The sequence below is a fragment of the Jatropha curcas genome, chromosome 10 (genome assembly GCF_041381405.1).
Source record: "Jatropha curcas cultivar XTBG-Jc1 chromosome 10, XTBG_Jcur_1.0, whole genome shotgun sequence".
Lineage (NCBI taxonomy): Eukaryota > Viridiplantae > Streptophyta > Magnoliopsida > Malpighiales > Euphorbiaceae > Jatropha > Jatropha curcas.
Window position 1 is genome coordinate 9,930,079 of NC_143160.1, and position 13,792 is coordinate 9,943,870.

The 13,792-nt window shown below is 25.9% G+C and overlaps 2 protein-coding genes across 2 annotated transcripts; one reads left to right on the forward strand and one right to left on the reverse strand.

The window, feature by feature from the left end:
* Positions 1-330: 330 nt before the first annotated feature.
* On the reverse strand, positions 331-8,855 carry LOC149493059 (3-hydroxyisobutyryl-CoA hydrolase 1-like). The gene is made up of 14 exons (XM_089726922.1): positions 8,817-8,855; positions 4,957-5,037; positions 4,767-4,835; positions 3,420-3,483; positions 3,250-3,329; positions 3,051-3,134; positions 2,789-2,873; positions 2,616-2,701; positions 2,265-2,386; positions 1,937-1,997; positions 1,365-1,463; positions 1,182-1,283; positions 784-825; positions 331-610 (listed from the first exon to the last, which is right to left on the reverse strand). Exons 1-14 carry the CDS (start codon positions 8,853-8,855, stop codon positions 470-472), a joined length of 1,155 nt encoding a protein of 384 aa, XP_089583048.1. The 3' UTR covers positions 331-469.
* Positions 8,856-11,437: 2,582 nt separating this feature from the next.
* Positions 11,438-13,307, forward strand: LOC149493060 (secoisolariciresinol dehydrogenase-like). The gene is made up of 2 exons (XM_089726923.1): positions 11,438-11,475; positions 12,533-13,307. The coding sequence occupies exons 1-2, from the start codon at positions 11,438-11,440 to the stop codon at positions 13,305-13,307; spliced, it is 813 nt and encodes a 270-aa protein (XP_089583049.1).
* The last annotated feature ends 485 nt before the right edge of the window (positions 13,308-13,792 follow it).

The following is a 13,792-nucleotide window of genomic DNA, read 5'->3' on the forward strand; positions in this document are numbered from 1 at the left end:
TTATAATTTTTCTAAAAAAAAAAAGAAATTATGTGATTATCGAACTTTTTATTTTATTATTTTGTGAATAGTCTTAGACTTTTAGTATTATAAACTATTCATAATATTATAATTTATAACAAAATTAATAAAAAATTATATATAACAATTAAATTACTACTTAAAATGAGAAAAAATCAACGAGAATAAACACATGAGTATAAACAACATGCAGTGTACGTTTACAAAAACTAATGTATATATATATATATATATATATCTAGTCCATTGAAAAATCTATTATTTCTTTCAAGCCAAATACTCAAATGTAACGAATAAAATATCTCATGTCATAATTCATTTGATACATATTAATTTATCCTAAATAAAAACTTAACATAATAAAATGCTCTCATAAAGTTACGGAACAACAATTTATAGGTTAATTATTTAATTTTTAATTTAAAATAACATATATAGCATTAAATTTTCAAAGTCTAGGCTGCAGTATTTTGTCCACAGTATTATATCTTGATGGAAGTTGTAGATATTCCCAATCATCCTCATCAATTGCACTGAAACAGCGATCCACCATATCCTTGCTCACTAACTCCAGTTTTGGAGGTTCCCACTTCAATTGCATAGAGACAAAAATAAATTTAAGGTAAAAAAAAAAAAAAAAATATATATATATATAGAGAGAGAGAGAGAGAGAGAGAGATATTAATAATTTTACAGCCTTCTTAGTTTATTAGATTTACTTGAAGAAAGCAAAGTATTAAGAGATGAGGATACCGATCATACCTTTGGTTTTTTGTCCTTATCAAACAACATAGCTCTTGAACCCTATAGAAAATATTTAATAATCAGAAATAATTTCATATATAATGCTATAAATAAGTTAAACCACTAAAAAATTTGACTTACAAAAAATAAAATATAAAAAACGAGCGGATTATTAAGTTTGAATTTGAACTTATAAACAGATTTATATTTTTTTTTAATCATGAATTGTCGACAAATCCAACTCGAGTTTGATTTTTCAAATTTGAATCCAATCTGAGCCCAAGCATATTTACCTTTAATGAGCCAAGTTTAGATTCGACAGATTAGCTTTGTTCAATTTATTTATAGCCTTATCACATATATAATGTCAACTATTAATTAGATATATAGATGAAGTATTCTGAATAATACGTTACCTCAAAAAAATCGTTATTAACAGTTGCTCGCAAAATGTTGCAACAAACTGTATATTCATGAATGAAACATTGTTTAAGATTTTGTTGTCGTCCTTCTTTGATCTTAAAAATATAAATTAGAAAATTAGAAAATTCAAGTATTAAAATGACAATTAAAAAATATATTTAAGATAAAGATTTTACCGATCTTAGAGTAATTTTAAGACTTGTTGGACTAGCTGATTTTATAGAATTAATTGCTTTTATAATCCAATTTTCAGCTTTATTTTTCACCTCATTTTCCTGCAAAAAGAAGTAATTAGAATCAGTAAGTTCCTAAAGTTAGAAGTTCAATTCATGCAAAAAAACACTTAGAGAAAGAAGCTATAATGTGTCCTAGGATTATTCTCATACCCATAGAATTATTTTTTTTGCATGCATATTCTTAATACAACTTTTAATGTTAAATTAAAACGTAATTTGTTTTTCTATTTATACATACATACTCACTTCAGGATATGAGAAAAATGGGAAATGATATCAATTTTTTCAATCATAAATTAATAAAATTTTCGACCAATATATTTTATTTTTTTGCCAATTAGGTATAATCTATTTGATCTTTCTAGATCTTATAGGAGGTGCAAGGAGCATAAGGACTACCCTAATTACTGTGTAACCACTATATTATTCAGGTTCATTGTAACCACTTTATAATGGTACATATTTAGTTAAAAATTTTGCTGCCTAATATAAATGTTATTTTTCATACTTACAAGTGCCAGTAAGATCTCTTCGACTGTATCTTTTGAGAAACATTTGTTAATAATCTCCAATCTAATTAACAAAATAAAGATGATTTAATATTTGAATAATCAAGATAAATAATGGAATAAGAGTTTACTAATCTTCTCATAAAGTGAATTCATTATAGAGGAAAAAAAAAGTAAATTCTAATCTCGCATTTAGATTAAAATTGAGCTTAAATTGATTTGAAAAAAAGATCACTTTGAAATCAATCTACTAATTATTATTTTAAATTAGATTGAAACTGTCGATTTACATTTTTATTTATTGCAATTAAAAATGGAACGGAGAGAGTACCTGTTATAAGTACTATCTTCTTTTATCTTTACTTTTTGTGCAAACTTTTCAATAACTTTATAAATCATTGTTATGTCCGACGATATTTGGGTCTGGAGTGCATTTTCCAAACTAAGTAAATCCTGTCATAAAAAAAAAAAAAAAATTCATAAAAAAGAGTAGAAGTAAGCATGATTAAATAATTTATTTGTCATCACCTTAATATTTAAAGATTGAATATCTAATCTGTAATATACAACATCAATAATTTATATATGTGAAAATTTTCCAGTGCAACAAAAAGTATTTTATTTATTTAGTATCTGTATAGTTATATAGTTTTATTCGTAGTTAAAATTTAGAATTAGTTACTTGAGAGAAAACAAAATGTGTTGCCAAACCACAAGCAAGCATTTCTGCTCCATCAACTCTTGCTCCAGTCAGTCCTAAATATTCCCCTGTGCCAAATAGAGCAATATTAGATTTACTATATTAGAAGAAAAATCAACAAAGCGAACATGGCAATTGAAACAATATAAATTTACCAAAATATCCTGGAATCCTGGAAAGAAAATGTGATGCCCCTAGATCAGGGAAAAGTCCTATAGAAGCTTCTGGCATTGCAAATACCTATAAATTTAGATGAAAATAAAGTAATGAAATAAAAACGACGAACCTACAAAATTAAACAATATTTATAACAGTTTATTTGCAATTTCTGTCTTTTTTAATTTATTTTCTTAACTTAAAATAAGCTATAACAGTTTAACTTTTTTTTTTTTTTTTAAAAAAAAAAAAGAAACTTACAGCTTTCTCAGTGACAACCCTAAACCTTCCATGCATAGTCAATCCAGCACCACCTCCCATTACAATACCATCTATCAGTGGAATCTTTATTATGCAACTCAAAAAAAGAAAAAAGAATTAAAAATTGCAAATGAATGAAAGAAAAAATATATTTTTTTAAAGATTAATTAAAACATAATGTTATAAATTATCTGCTAACCAAAGGTTTTTGATAAGTAGCAAGTAAGTAGTCCAAGTTAAACTGTTTCTCATAAAATCTTGCTACATAACTCCAGTGTCCTGAAAGAACAGAAATATATTAAAATTTCTAATAAAATTGATGTTGTAAAATCCTAATATTAACTACTAAAAAAACTCATTAATCTTCACCAGCAATAGTTGAAGTAATAGCTGAAACGACATCACCACCAGCACAAAATGCCTTTCCATTTCCCTGTTGAAAAGAAATTAAAAAATTATAGAAATAATTAATGGATTTATTGCAAAATATTGAATTGATCATAACAAAAAGTTTAAAGTTCGTGACACCCCTTTTATCCCCTATTAAGGAGTGTATTGGATTAAGACTTTGTCAGATTTTAAAAGAATTTTGAAATCTTTGGGTTGAAGGATGAATTTGTGAATGACTCTTTTATTCATACCTAATACTCTAAATCCAATGAAATCAATAATTTTATGGGATCCTTCCAAATTGACAATTTTTTGAATATCATCAAATTTGTATGGACTTTAAAAAGTCATAATTGAATACTATCATATTTTATGGATTTTATAAGAGTCTGAATTGAATACTATAAAATCTTAATAGACAAAAAAAATCTAGATTGAAAACCATTAGAATTTTAAAATCTAACAGAGTTTTACTCTAATACACCCCTTAATGTGTACATATATACACATTTGTAAGTGCTAATGTCCGTGCCACACACATGTATTTTTTTTATATTTTTTTTAGAAATCTATCATTAATAAAGTAAAATGAGTCGATCAGTTGTGATCTTATTGGTCTTCTCACTTATACGAGAAGTGAAAGGTCTTGATTTCGAGTTCTCTCGACCATAAGTGTTTTTATCAATATAATTCCAAGGAAGGGCTACCCCTGTTATGTAGCCCGCAGTGTTATTTTGACCAATTGGGCTTCAAATGAATAAAAAAAAAGTAAAAAACAAACCATAGCCGCAAAAATGGAAGTAATTATGTAGAATTATACCGTGGATCCAACCAAATTGATAATTTAATACAAGTGATAATGATAGTGTTAGGATTAATTCAAAATAATATTATTAAAAATATTTTGAGACTTCAATTTTATTTTGTATAGATTTTCTACATAGAATTTGATATTTTTGTTATTAGGATTAATGATTTTTAGGAGTATTTATAGGTCTTATTTTATTAACTTGTAAGCTTATAAATAGACATATTCTTTTGTTAATTTAATAAAGTGCAAAACATTATTAATCATCTTGTGCATTTTCATTTTTCCTTTCAAAATTTCAACAGAAGTATTTTCCTTTTCATTTTGATTTTAATTATACTAAGAGCATTCTAAAAATATTACAAATAATATTTTGAAATTACCTTAATTTTTTTCCCTTCATTATAAGAAAATTGATATCATATATGGTTATGCAATTAATATTTTGAAAAATTTGAGTCAGTGATGATATTATATAAACAATTTATTTTAAGATCAAATATTAATTTTCTTTTTACCTTCAAAATTACAATTTTGATAGTAGGATCAGTCTCAAAAGCTCTAAACTTTGTTAACATTTGAGAAATCTGAAAAGATAACACAAAGATATTAATTAATTAATAATGTTGATGTTTATTTTTACTAAAATTTTCAAATATACATGTAAAGTGAATATTGAAAAGATGAAAGGGTAATTATATTACATACCATTTCGTAATTGAGGCTATTTAATTTATTTGGCCTATTCAATATAACTTTTTTGAAATACGAATCTCCTTCGAATAATACCTAATTCCAACAAATATGTGAATATATTAATACCAGTTTCATGCATAAATGTTGCAAATGAAAATATAATGCAACTGCATATAAATAAATCTATCGTTTGATCTTAAAAAAAAAAAAAAAAAAAAAAAAAAAAAAAAATCCATATTTGATATAATTGCACGTTAATAGACTTGTATAAATTGCTGGTCGGGCTGGGATTATTATTCTTAGGGGTAATGTAACAGATGTCAGATACAAAGTTTCAAATTTAACTAAATGTCAGAAAAGAATATTTATTAAAATTATAATAAATTTGGTCAAAATAAATCTAATAATACTAAACCTAATCTTGCAAGAGAAACGATAACTGTTAAAACAAAAGTAACAATCCTAAAACTAACCACCTCTATTTCAAAACAGTCTCCTAGCGATGCAATCTTCCACCTCCCCTCCGATGAGTAGGCCGAAAACAAAGTATAAACATAATCAACTCTAAAACTAGCCGCCTCTTTCAACCCATGACATCCACTAGTAAAATCACGCAAATTAGGAAAAGAAAATAGAAGAACTAAGTACATATACGAAATAATTTTGTGATTTTATTTCCATAATCGAAGAAACAAACAATCAAAATTCGATTTAACAGTAAATACAGTCTATATTCATATATAAGTTTTTCTAGTTCAAACAGTAGATACGGTATGTATATATATATATATATATTCTATATTTAATTGATTTTTTGTGTATATATATATACTCTATCAGTATTAATCTAAATAAATCGAGAGTCTCATGTTGTCTCTTCAAAACAAAAACAATATATATGACGATGTAATCCTAGATTAGGATTGATTTTCCATTTAAGAACAGAAACGAAAATGAAAATTAAATTGTAGAACGAAAATCTATTTTCCAGTGAGGACTCTCACTCCGAGCATGTATACAATAATGTTTTTCATTTCTACGATTGAAAAAAGAAGAAGAAGAAGAAAAATTAACCGCTTGTGAAAATATTGGTATGAAGAATATCAGCATGGAACGCAAAAATAGTAATAAGAAAAGAATTTCGGTTGAAAAAATCGCAGCAAAAAAGAAAACAACCTAAAAAAAAAAGAAACAATAATGAAAATAAAAAATTAATACAAAAGGAAACATTAAGAAATTAAAACACTAAAACACTAACAAACCAACGCTTTACAAATTAAAAAAGGACACAAAAATAAAAATATCTCATAACTGATAATAATTTAAATCTTAAAATTAAACTTACATTTTAAAAAAATAAATTTCAAAAACTGAGATTTAATATAATATTTTGTATTCGGAGCCCTTTCAGCCCAACTGCCAACCTTATATTTTTATTCAAGCTCAATTTGATGTTAAGATTCTGTCTGTTCGCAAAAAAATAACTTGCCTCAAAAATATTCTTCATTTTTTTTTTATATCATATGTTTGATGCTAAAGAAAATCATCAATAGAAAATATTTTGTTGGTTAAAAGAAAATCAAGTCATTTTTAAGGAAAATGACTTTTTATTTTTAAGAAAGGAAAATATTTTTCAAACTTTGATAAATTTATTTTAACTTTATATATACACTTTTATTAATTTATTAATCACTGGTAGCTACCGGTATTAGTAACTGGTCATCACCTACCACCATCATTAGCCACTGTCTACCATCAACTACAACCATGGGTCACTGGTGACTATCACAATTTAATATTTCTTATGTGTTTTTCTCATGTTTAACATGGACTTTTCCTTAAAAAACATAGATTTTTTACAATACAAACTTTCTATGATTATAAGTTCTTTTATGGTCTTAGAAATTAAATATATGAATATTTTTAATTAATTTTCAATATTACAATTAAATAATGAAAAATTTTATTAAAAATATATAAGAAAAATATATTTTTTAAAGATAAGTTATTTTTTAGAAACAAATAGAGTCTAAATTAAATATGAAGTACTGCAATATTACTCCATATGAAGTTTTCCTTTACGAGATGTTTAGTTACTAGAATTCAACATTTCTATTAAAATTATTTTTTATTTTCAAGCAAATAATTATAGAAATATTGAATAAGTCATATTTGAATAGTAACAATTTTTTTAAAAAATAAAATAATTGTATTTGGTTAAACTATAAGAAAATACAAACAAGATATTGTAGATTACATTAATAATTTTAGCTGAAATATGGTTTTATTTACTTCATCTACAATATTACATGAAAGGTAAATTAGTACTTGAATATTGGTTGTAAGTCTCCTTCAAGTACTCGGAAGGTATATTTAGATATCCTTGGATTTTTCTTACAAAAAATTTATATAGTTCTGATTATTGTAAAAAAAATAGTTGGTCAATGAATTATATAATAAAGAATGACTTTTGGCTTATAAAATTAAACACAAACATTTGCGATCTAGGGCTGAGCAAACGGTCGGTTTGGTTTAAACCGAATCGAATCGAGATCATAAAATACAATCCGAATTGTACCAAAATTTATACGTGAATTGAACTAACCAAATCGAACTAGTCGATTTGATTTATTTTTATCGATTTTATCATTTCAGTTTAGTTTAAGCCTAATCAATGAATTTCTATGTAACTAACTCTAATCGAGCAATAAATTTAGTTCAAATTGAACAAATTGATTAACCGAATCTCTCTTGGGAACCTAATTGAACCGAATCAAAATGGATTAATTCAATTTTAAGTTTAGTTCGGTTAGTAATTTCGCTCACCCCTGATCAAGAGAATTCAAACATAAAGCCTCTTACTCCCTACATTAATTTAAGGACTAACTGAACCAAAAACAAACCGATTTTCTGTCTTTTTTTTAGCAATGGTAGGCATATACCCTAGCATAAGTCAACGTTAATTTTATAATGTAAATCATGACATGGTACTCATGCTGTTACTTTACATCTTAATTAAGGGCGTGTTTGGTTTAATTATTTATGATAATCGATAATATAGTTTTTTTTTTTTTATACTTACACGAGGTATTCAGATCCGTATCCGTTTTAACAGTCCACACACCTGACTAATCCCTATTCACTTTTGAAGGCAAAGAGGCTGGCTCAGAGGGAGTTTGCGTTACGGAGGATTGAATCCATGACCTAAGCCACGGTGATCAACCCCGCAAGTGCTCTTTATCACTAAGATACTCCATTCGGGTTAACAAGTAACATAGTTACTAATAGTTGATAATTGATAACTAATAAATATTGATTGTTCCTTAACTAATAAATATTGAATCGGACCAGAACCGACAGTCTAAGGGTCGGTTCAGGTTCAACATTTTAAAAATTTTGAACCGTCCATTCTGTGAACCGGAACCGGCAGTTCAATGAACCTGTCATGCCTATCTAAATCAAACACCCTTTTAATTGTGGAAATTTCACATTATTTAATTTCAAACATGAATATAATCCTTTTAAAAATATAATAATAATAATAATAATAATAATAATAAATGGTAATGTGACAAGCAGAATAAAATTTTCTTTTGCAATCATACATTTGATGAAAAATATAAAATGAGGCTAAACATCAAAGTCTAGGCAAGAATTTTAAATCGTAACTAAATTATAATAATTAGAAGTAATAAAGTAAAACTAAATTATTAGAAGTAATGAGGTCAATATGCATGATTTGATTTATTTCACCAAGCGTTATATATCTTATCAAGAATATATAACTCTTGGTATAAATGTTATAATATATTTACAAATATATCCTTAGTACATTTATTAGTGTATCAAGAAGAGCAAGTATATGTAATTACCTGGTTAAGTTCCCTCTTGAAGCTGAAGTTGGAAGCCATATATATAAATGTTTATATGTTAGTGTTTCACTCTGACCAGAAAAGATGTGCAGTAATGCTAACATTCTTACGTATTTATAGAGTTGCCAAAGTAGGTAAATGTGAAACAGTATTGGTTTCTAACAAAATTATGTGAATAAAAAATTATTTATAGAGTTGCCAAAGTAGGTAAGTGTGAAACAGTATTGGTTTCTAACAAAATTATGTGAATAAAAAATTCGTAAAATAATTCAGACATCACAATTAAGTAATGGGTTACCGTAACCTCTGATACCAATAATTCATAGTATATAATCAAAAAAATTTTAAATTTTTTTTTATTTTTATAAACTACCGGTATTCAAACTCTGTTATCAGGAATCGATTAAATCCGGCTTGAAACTTAGTCACAGTTAAAGCTCTTTATCATTTCTTACAATTATATTTAATAGGGATCGAACTCGATAACTCTTCTCATATACTTAGTCTGCATTGTCAACTGAGTTACAACACGTAGGTTTTAAGAAATTTATTAGTATTTTATAGTTTGTATTTTGTCCATAAAAAGGAAGGTTTTGCTTAGAGAGGTAATGCATGATAATTGACAGGGATGAGACAAAATATTAAAAGTAAGAATATGTTTTTAAGCTTCATTTCATTACATAATTGATTACATTAAACTAAGGTTAGTCTTAGATTATAATATTGATTTTTTAAATTTATCATATTTTTAATATGTCAATTCCGTAACAAAACCTAATTTAATTAATATTTAGTAAATATAAAATGGTATGATCAAGTTAAGCTTGAGTTTTCATTGATTAGAAAATTGAAGGTTGACATTGGAGTTCATATTTTAAGATTGTCATTAAAAATTTAAATAAATTTAAACGTGCTCAACTTGAAACTAATGTCATTATTTAATTCAAATAGTTTAATGGTCTCTTTTGTCATTTCATGGTTTGTTTCTATTACCTAATCTTGATAATAATAATAATAATAATAATCATTAATAATAATAACTTCATACATCAAGTGTGCATGCATGTACCACCACATGAGTGGTGTTTAGTTTTAAAATATTAGAGGCTGCTGTTTGACCTCCGACAATTGCTCAAATGTATAAATTAACTCGTGTGTAATTTACATAAAAAATTTCGTGAAACTTTTAATTTTACTAAAAACTTATTATATATGTCTCTAAAGTCATGAATTTTGGTAATATAGTATACTTTTCTATATTAATAATAATTTTTGTCTATATTTTTAGTTTTTATTAATTTTTTTATTATGTGTGATGCATGTTGTCACTATTTGTTATTTATTTGTTTATACTCCTTATTTTATTCTTATGCAATATTAAATATGACTATAATTTTCATCTTATATTTTGTAATTTTTGTTAAAACATGTGATTTAATGTGTAATATTTTTAAATTAAAATCCATCAATATTGAAATAATAAAAAATTATTATTAAAATCCATAATATTACTCAAGGTTCGATTTTCTGTATTTTTACTTAATTTATCAACATTACTGATCGCAATATATCAAATCACATTACAATGGATATCTTTATTCCAACAATTTTTTGATCCATATAAATTTTCTACTTCTAATTTCTGCAGTAAAGAAAATACTGGGAAAAATGGAAAGGAATGAAAGTGTTTCTATCGCTCTGTGATATATGAATGGAAAAAGAAAAATCCCTTAATCAAACTCTTACTTTTGGTTTCTCTACTTAAGCGATATGTGACAAAATTATCGGAACCCTTGTTATTTCAGTTAGGTTCAAGTTCGACAAGAATAATATTATACAAATAGCAATTCATTTATTTTTAAGCCACTCCATTTACTATCTATATATTATTTGATTGACCATTTCTTTGTATTGGATTGGATGAAGGGTCAAATGTTTTGGCAATTTCTCTTTGAAAGGATGAATTAAGAAACAAAGAACTATTTCTTTCAAAAAAAAAAAAAAAAAAAAAAAGAAACAAAGAACTATTTATAAATTGTATTTTACCGTTTCATTCGTTTCATGCAATCAGAAAAAATGTCATAATAAATAAAAACGTCAAGTTTTAACAGAATTAACTGAAAAATGTCATAATTGATTTTGCGTTTGGTTCAGTTTCTATTTTAAGAGAATTAACTAATAAATTTTTTTACGGTTCAATTTTTATTATATAAAACAAAAATCCTATTAATCAAACTCATTTAATTTAAAATTAAATTAAAACTAAAAAATTGAAAACTGATTTGATCTAATTAGTTTCTGTAAACAACTCGATTGAGTTTAATTTTCTCTAGAAAAATTTAATTTATTTAGTTTGTATACTGATTCAATTTGATTTAAACTAAACCAATCCGACGATGATCCATAATTTCAATAGCAACCTAATAAAATTTTATCAAATGTAATTTAAATATGAGCTGCTAGGATTATTGCTAAGTCAAGTCAAGCATAACGTGGATCATATATATATATATATATATATATAATAAAAATAAAAAATGCTTAGTTTGTACCTATAAAATGCTTAGTTTGTTCCATTTGAGGTTGTCATTATAAAAAAGTTCATCTCCATCTAAAAGGTGATGGCAACCAGTTTCCTTCTCCCAATTAACGCTAGAAGGTACGCAAATTTGAATATCTCAACTTTCTACACGGTTCAAAAATATTAACAGATTTTTTGAATTTATTATATTTATTTTAAATATTTTTATATTTTTCTTTTCATCTCATTTATTTAATTTGGTTAAATCATCGTCATCATCATTATTATCAAGAACGGTCTGATTAGTTCTCATATCTTGTAGAAGATGACTACTCTTGGTGTATAGCATACATCCCATCCATTGAGTCCTCCTTTATATATATATATATATATATAAAATTGTATTGGGCTCTCATGTTTATAAATGATTAAATTAATACTAATTTGTCTCCTAATTTTTGATATACGTTAGAAAATCCCCTTTCTCTTAGGTTTGAAAAATTAAATTATGTAGTTTTTTTTATCTGAAATAGTGTGGTTTTTACAGTTATTCACCAAAAAGTGGTTTTTACAGTTAATTATAAGGGAAAAAAAATAAAAAATGCGTAAATATATTTACAGAATATTAAATTCTCCTGAACTCGCCATTCAGAAGCCTTATATCTCAAAAAATTCAAAATCTCTCAAAAAATAAAACAAAAGGTAGAAGGATTTTGTTAATATATGATGATTTTTTATTTTTCCTATAATTAACAGTTAATATTATATTAACTCATGGAAGGATTAAATAATTTACTTTTTTAAATTTGTGAAAATAAAGCATGTAAATTTAAAATTAAAGGTGCAACCGGTGTATTAGGTGAAACGTCAAATGCAAATAATAATAAACTCTTTACAAATAGAATCAAATTTTGTTTAGTGAGAACCTTTTTTTGTCTTAATTTTCAAAACAAAGTTGCTTTAAAATTTTTTGAACTCTTATTATATTTAAATTTCTTAGTTGAGTATTTCTTTGGTTAGAAAGTAGGTATAGTAAGGAAAAAAAAAACAAAGAGTATCTATTTCTTTTGCTCGTACATTACTATTTTTTTTCTTTTGCTTATATCAGATGCTTGCAAATTGAGTATTAGTTAATTAATTACTAATAAGTATTACATATCAATGTATCTATTTCTTGAAAACATGAAAATTCTAGACTTGAAGGTAAGGTTGCGTTGATAACCGGAGGCGCTACTGGCATCGGTGCATCCATTGCTACAACTTTCTGCAAACATGGAGCTAAAGTAATAATCGTCGACATTCAAGATGATCTCGGTCAATCACTGTCCAAAGAACTCGGTACCGATAAGGCGATTTTTGTACATTGTGATGTGACAATAGAATCTGATATTAAAAACGCAGTCGATATTGCGATTTCTATTTTCAGAAAACTTGATATAATGGTTAACAATGCTGCGATTGCAGATCCTCGTAAACTGAGTATAGTTGACAACGACATATCAGACTTTGAGCGAGTTGTTAAGGTGAACCTAATTGGAGTTTTCTTAGGAACCAAACATGCAGCCCGAGTGATGATTCCAGCTCGACAAGGGAGTATAATTACACTGGGCAGCGTTTGCTCAAGTGTAGGTGGTGTTGCTTCTCATGCATACACTAGTACAAAGCATGGAGTTGTAGGTCTAGCAAAAAATGCAGCCGCAGAGCTTGGCCGGTTTGGAATTAGGGTGAATTGCTTATCCTGTTATTTTATTGAAACGCCGTTGACTATGAATTTTTTCAAAATGGAAGAAGATGGAAAGTCTGGTGTTTATTCAAATCTTGAAGGAGTGAAGCTTAAAGAAGAAGATGTAGCACAAGCTGCTATTTATTTAGGAAGTGATGAGTCTAAGTACGTCAGTGGACATAATTTAGCATTAGATGGTGGTTTTACTACCATCAATCCTGCTTTTGGCTTGTTCTCTAGGTTATAAGATTATAATCTTTTTTTTTTTTTTTTTTTTTTTACATTGTATAAAATTAATCTTGCTTTTAGCTTGTTAAAAAATGTTTAATAATGAAATATTTTTAATAATGAAATGCATAGACTAACTTTATACTAATCTTATTTCACGTTTAAATTTTAAGATTTATGCAATTATTACTGAAAACATAAAGTTAATTTCATTGGATATCTTTATTTAATTAGGCGAAGGCCCGCGCTTTGAACAACTTATTATGTTACAGTTTAATAAATATTATTTTATAGTTTACATAAATTTTAAGAATTAATCTTTTGCTTTGCCAAAATCATAATTTAATTTCATATGTAAAAGTTATCTAACTCTAAATGTTAAAATACCATCATATTAAAAAAGCAATTGTTCGAATCACAATAATTAGAAATCTAAAAATATTATATTTTGTTATTTCTTAAAAGAAAAAAAAGAGAAAATTCATTTCATTTTTATTAATAATT

What these genes read in the sequence shown, in the direction of transcription:
- LOC149493059 (XM_089726922.1), bottom strand. Translation starts at nt 8,855, where the DNA reads ATGGCTTCCAACTTCAGCTTCAAGAGGGAACTTAACCAG. An exon ending in GGGTTGTCACTGAGAAAGCT is followed by an intron (nt 2,874 to 3,050) that starts GTAAGTTTCTTT and finishes CTAAATTTATAG; the next exon opens with GTATTTGCAATGCCAGAAGC. An exon ending in ATAAGGACAAAAAACCAAAG is followed by an intron (nt 611 to 783) that starts GTATGATCGGTA and finishes ATGCAATTGAAG; the next exon opens with TGGGAACCTCCAAAACTGGA.
- LOC149493060 (XM_089726923.1), top strand. Translation starts at nt 11,438, where the DNA reads ATGGCAACCAGTTTCCTTCTCCCAATTAACGCTAGAAG. An exon ending in CTCCCAATTAACGCTAGAAG is followed by an intron (nt 11,476 to 12,532) that starts GTACGCAAATTT and finishes TGAAAATTCTAG; the next exon opens with ACTTGAAGGTAAGGTTGCGT.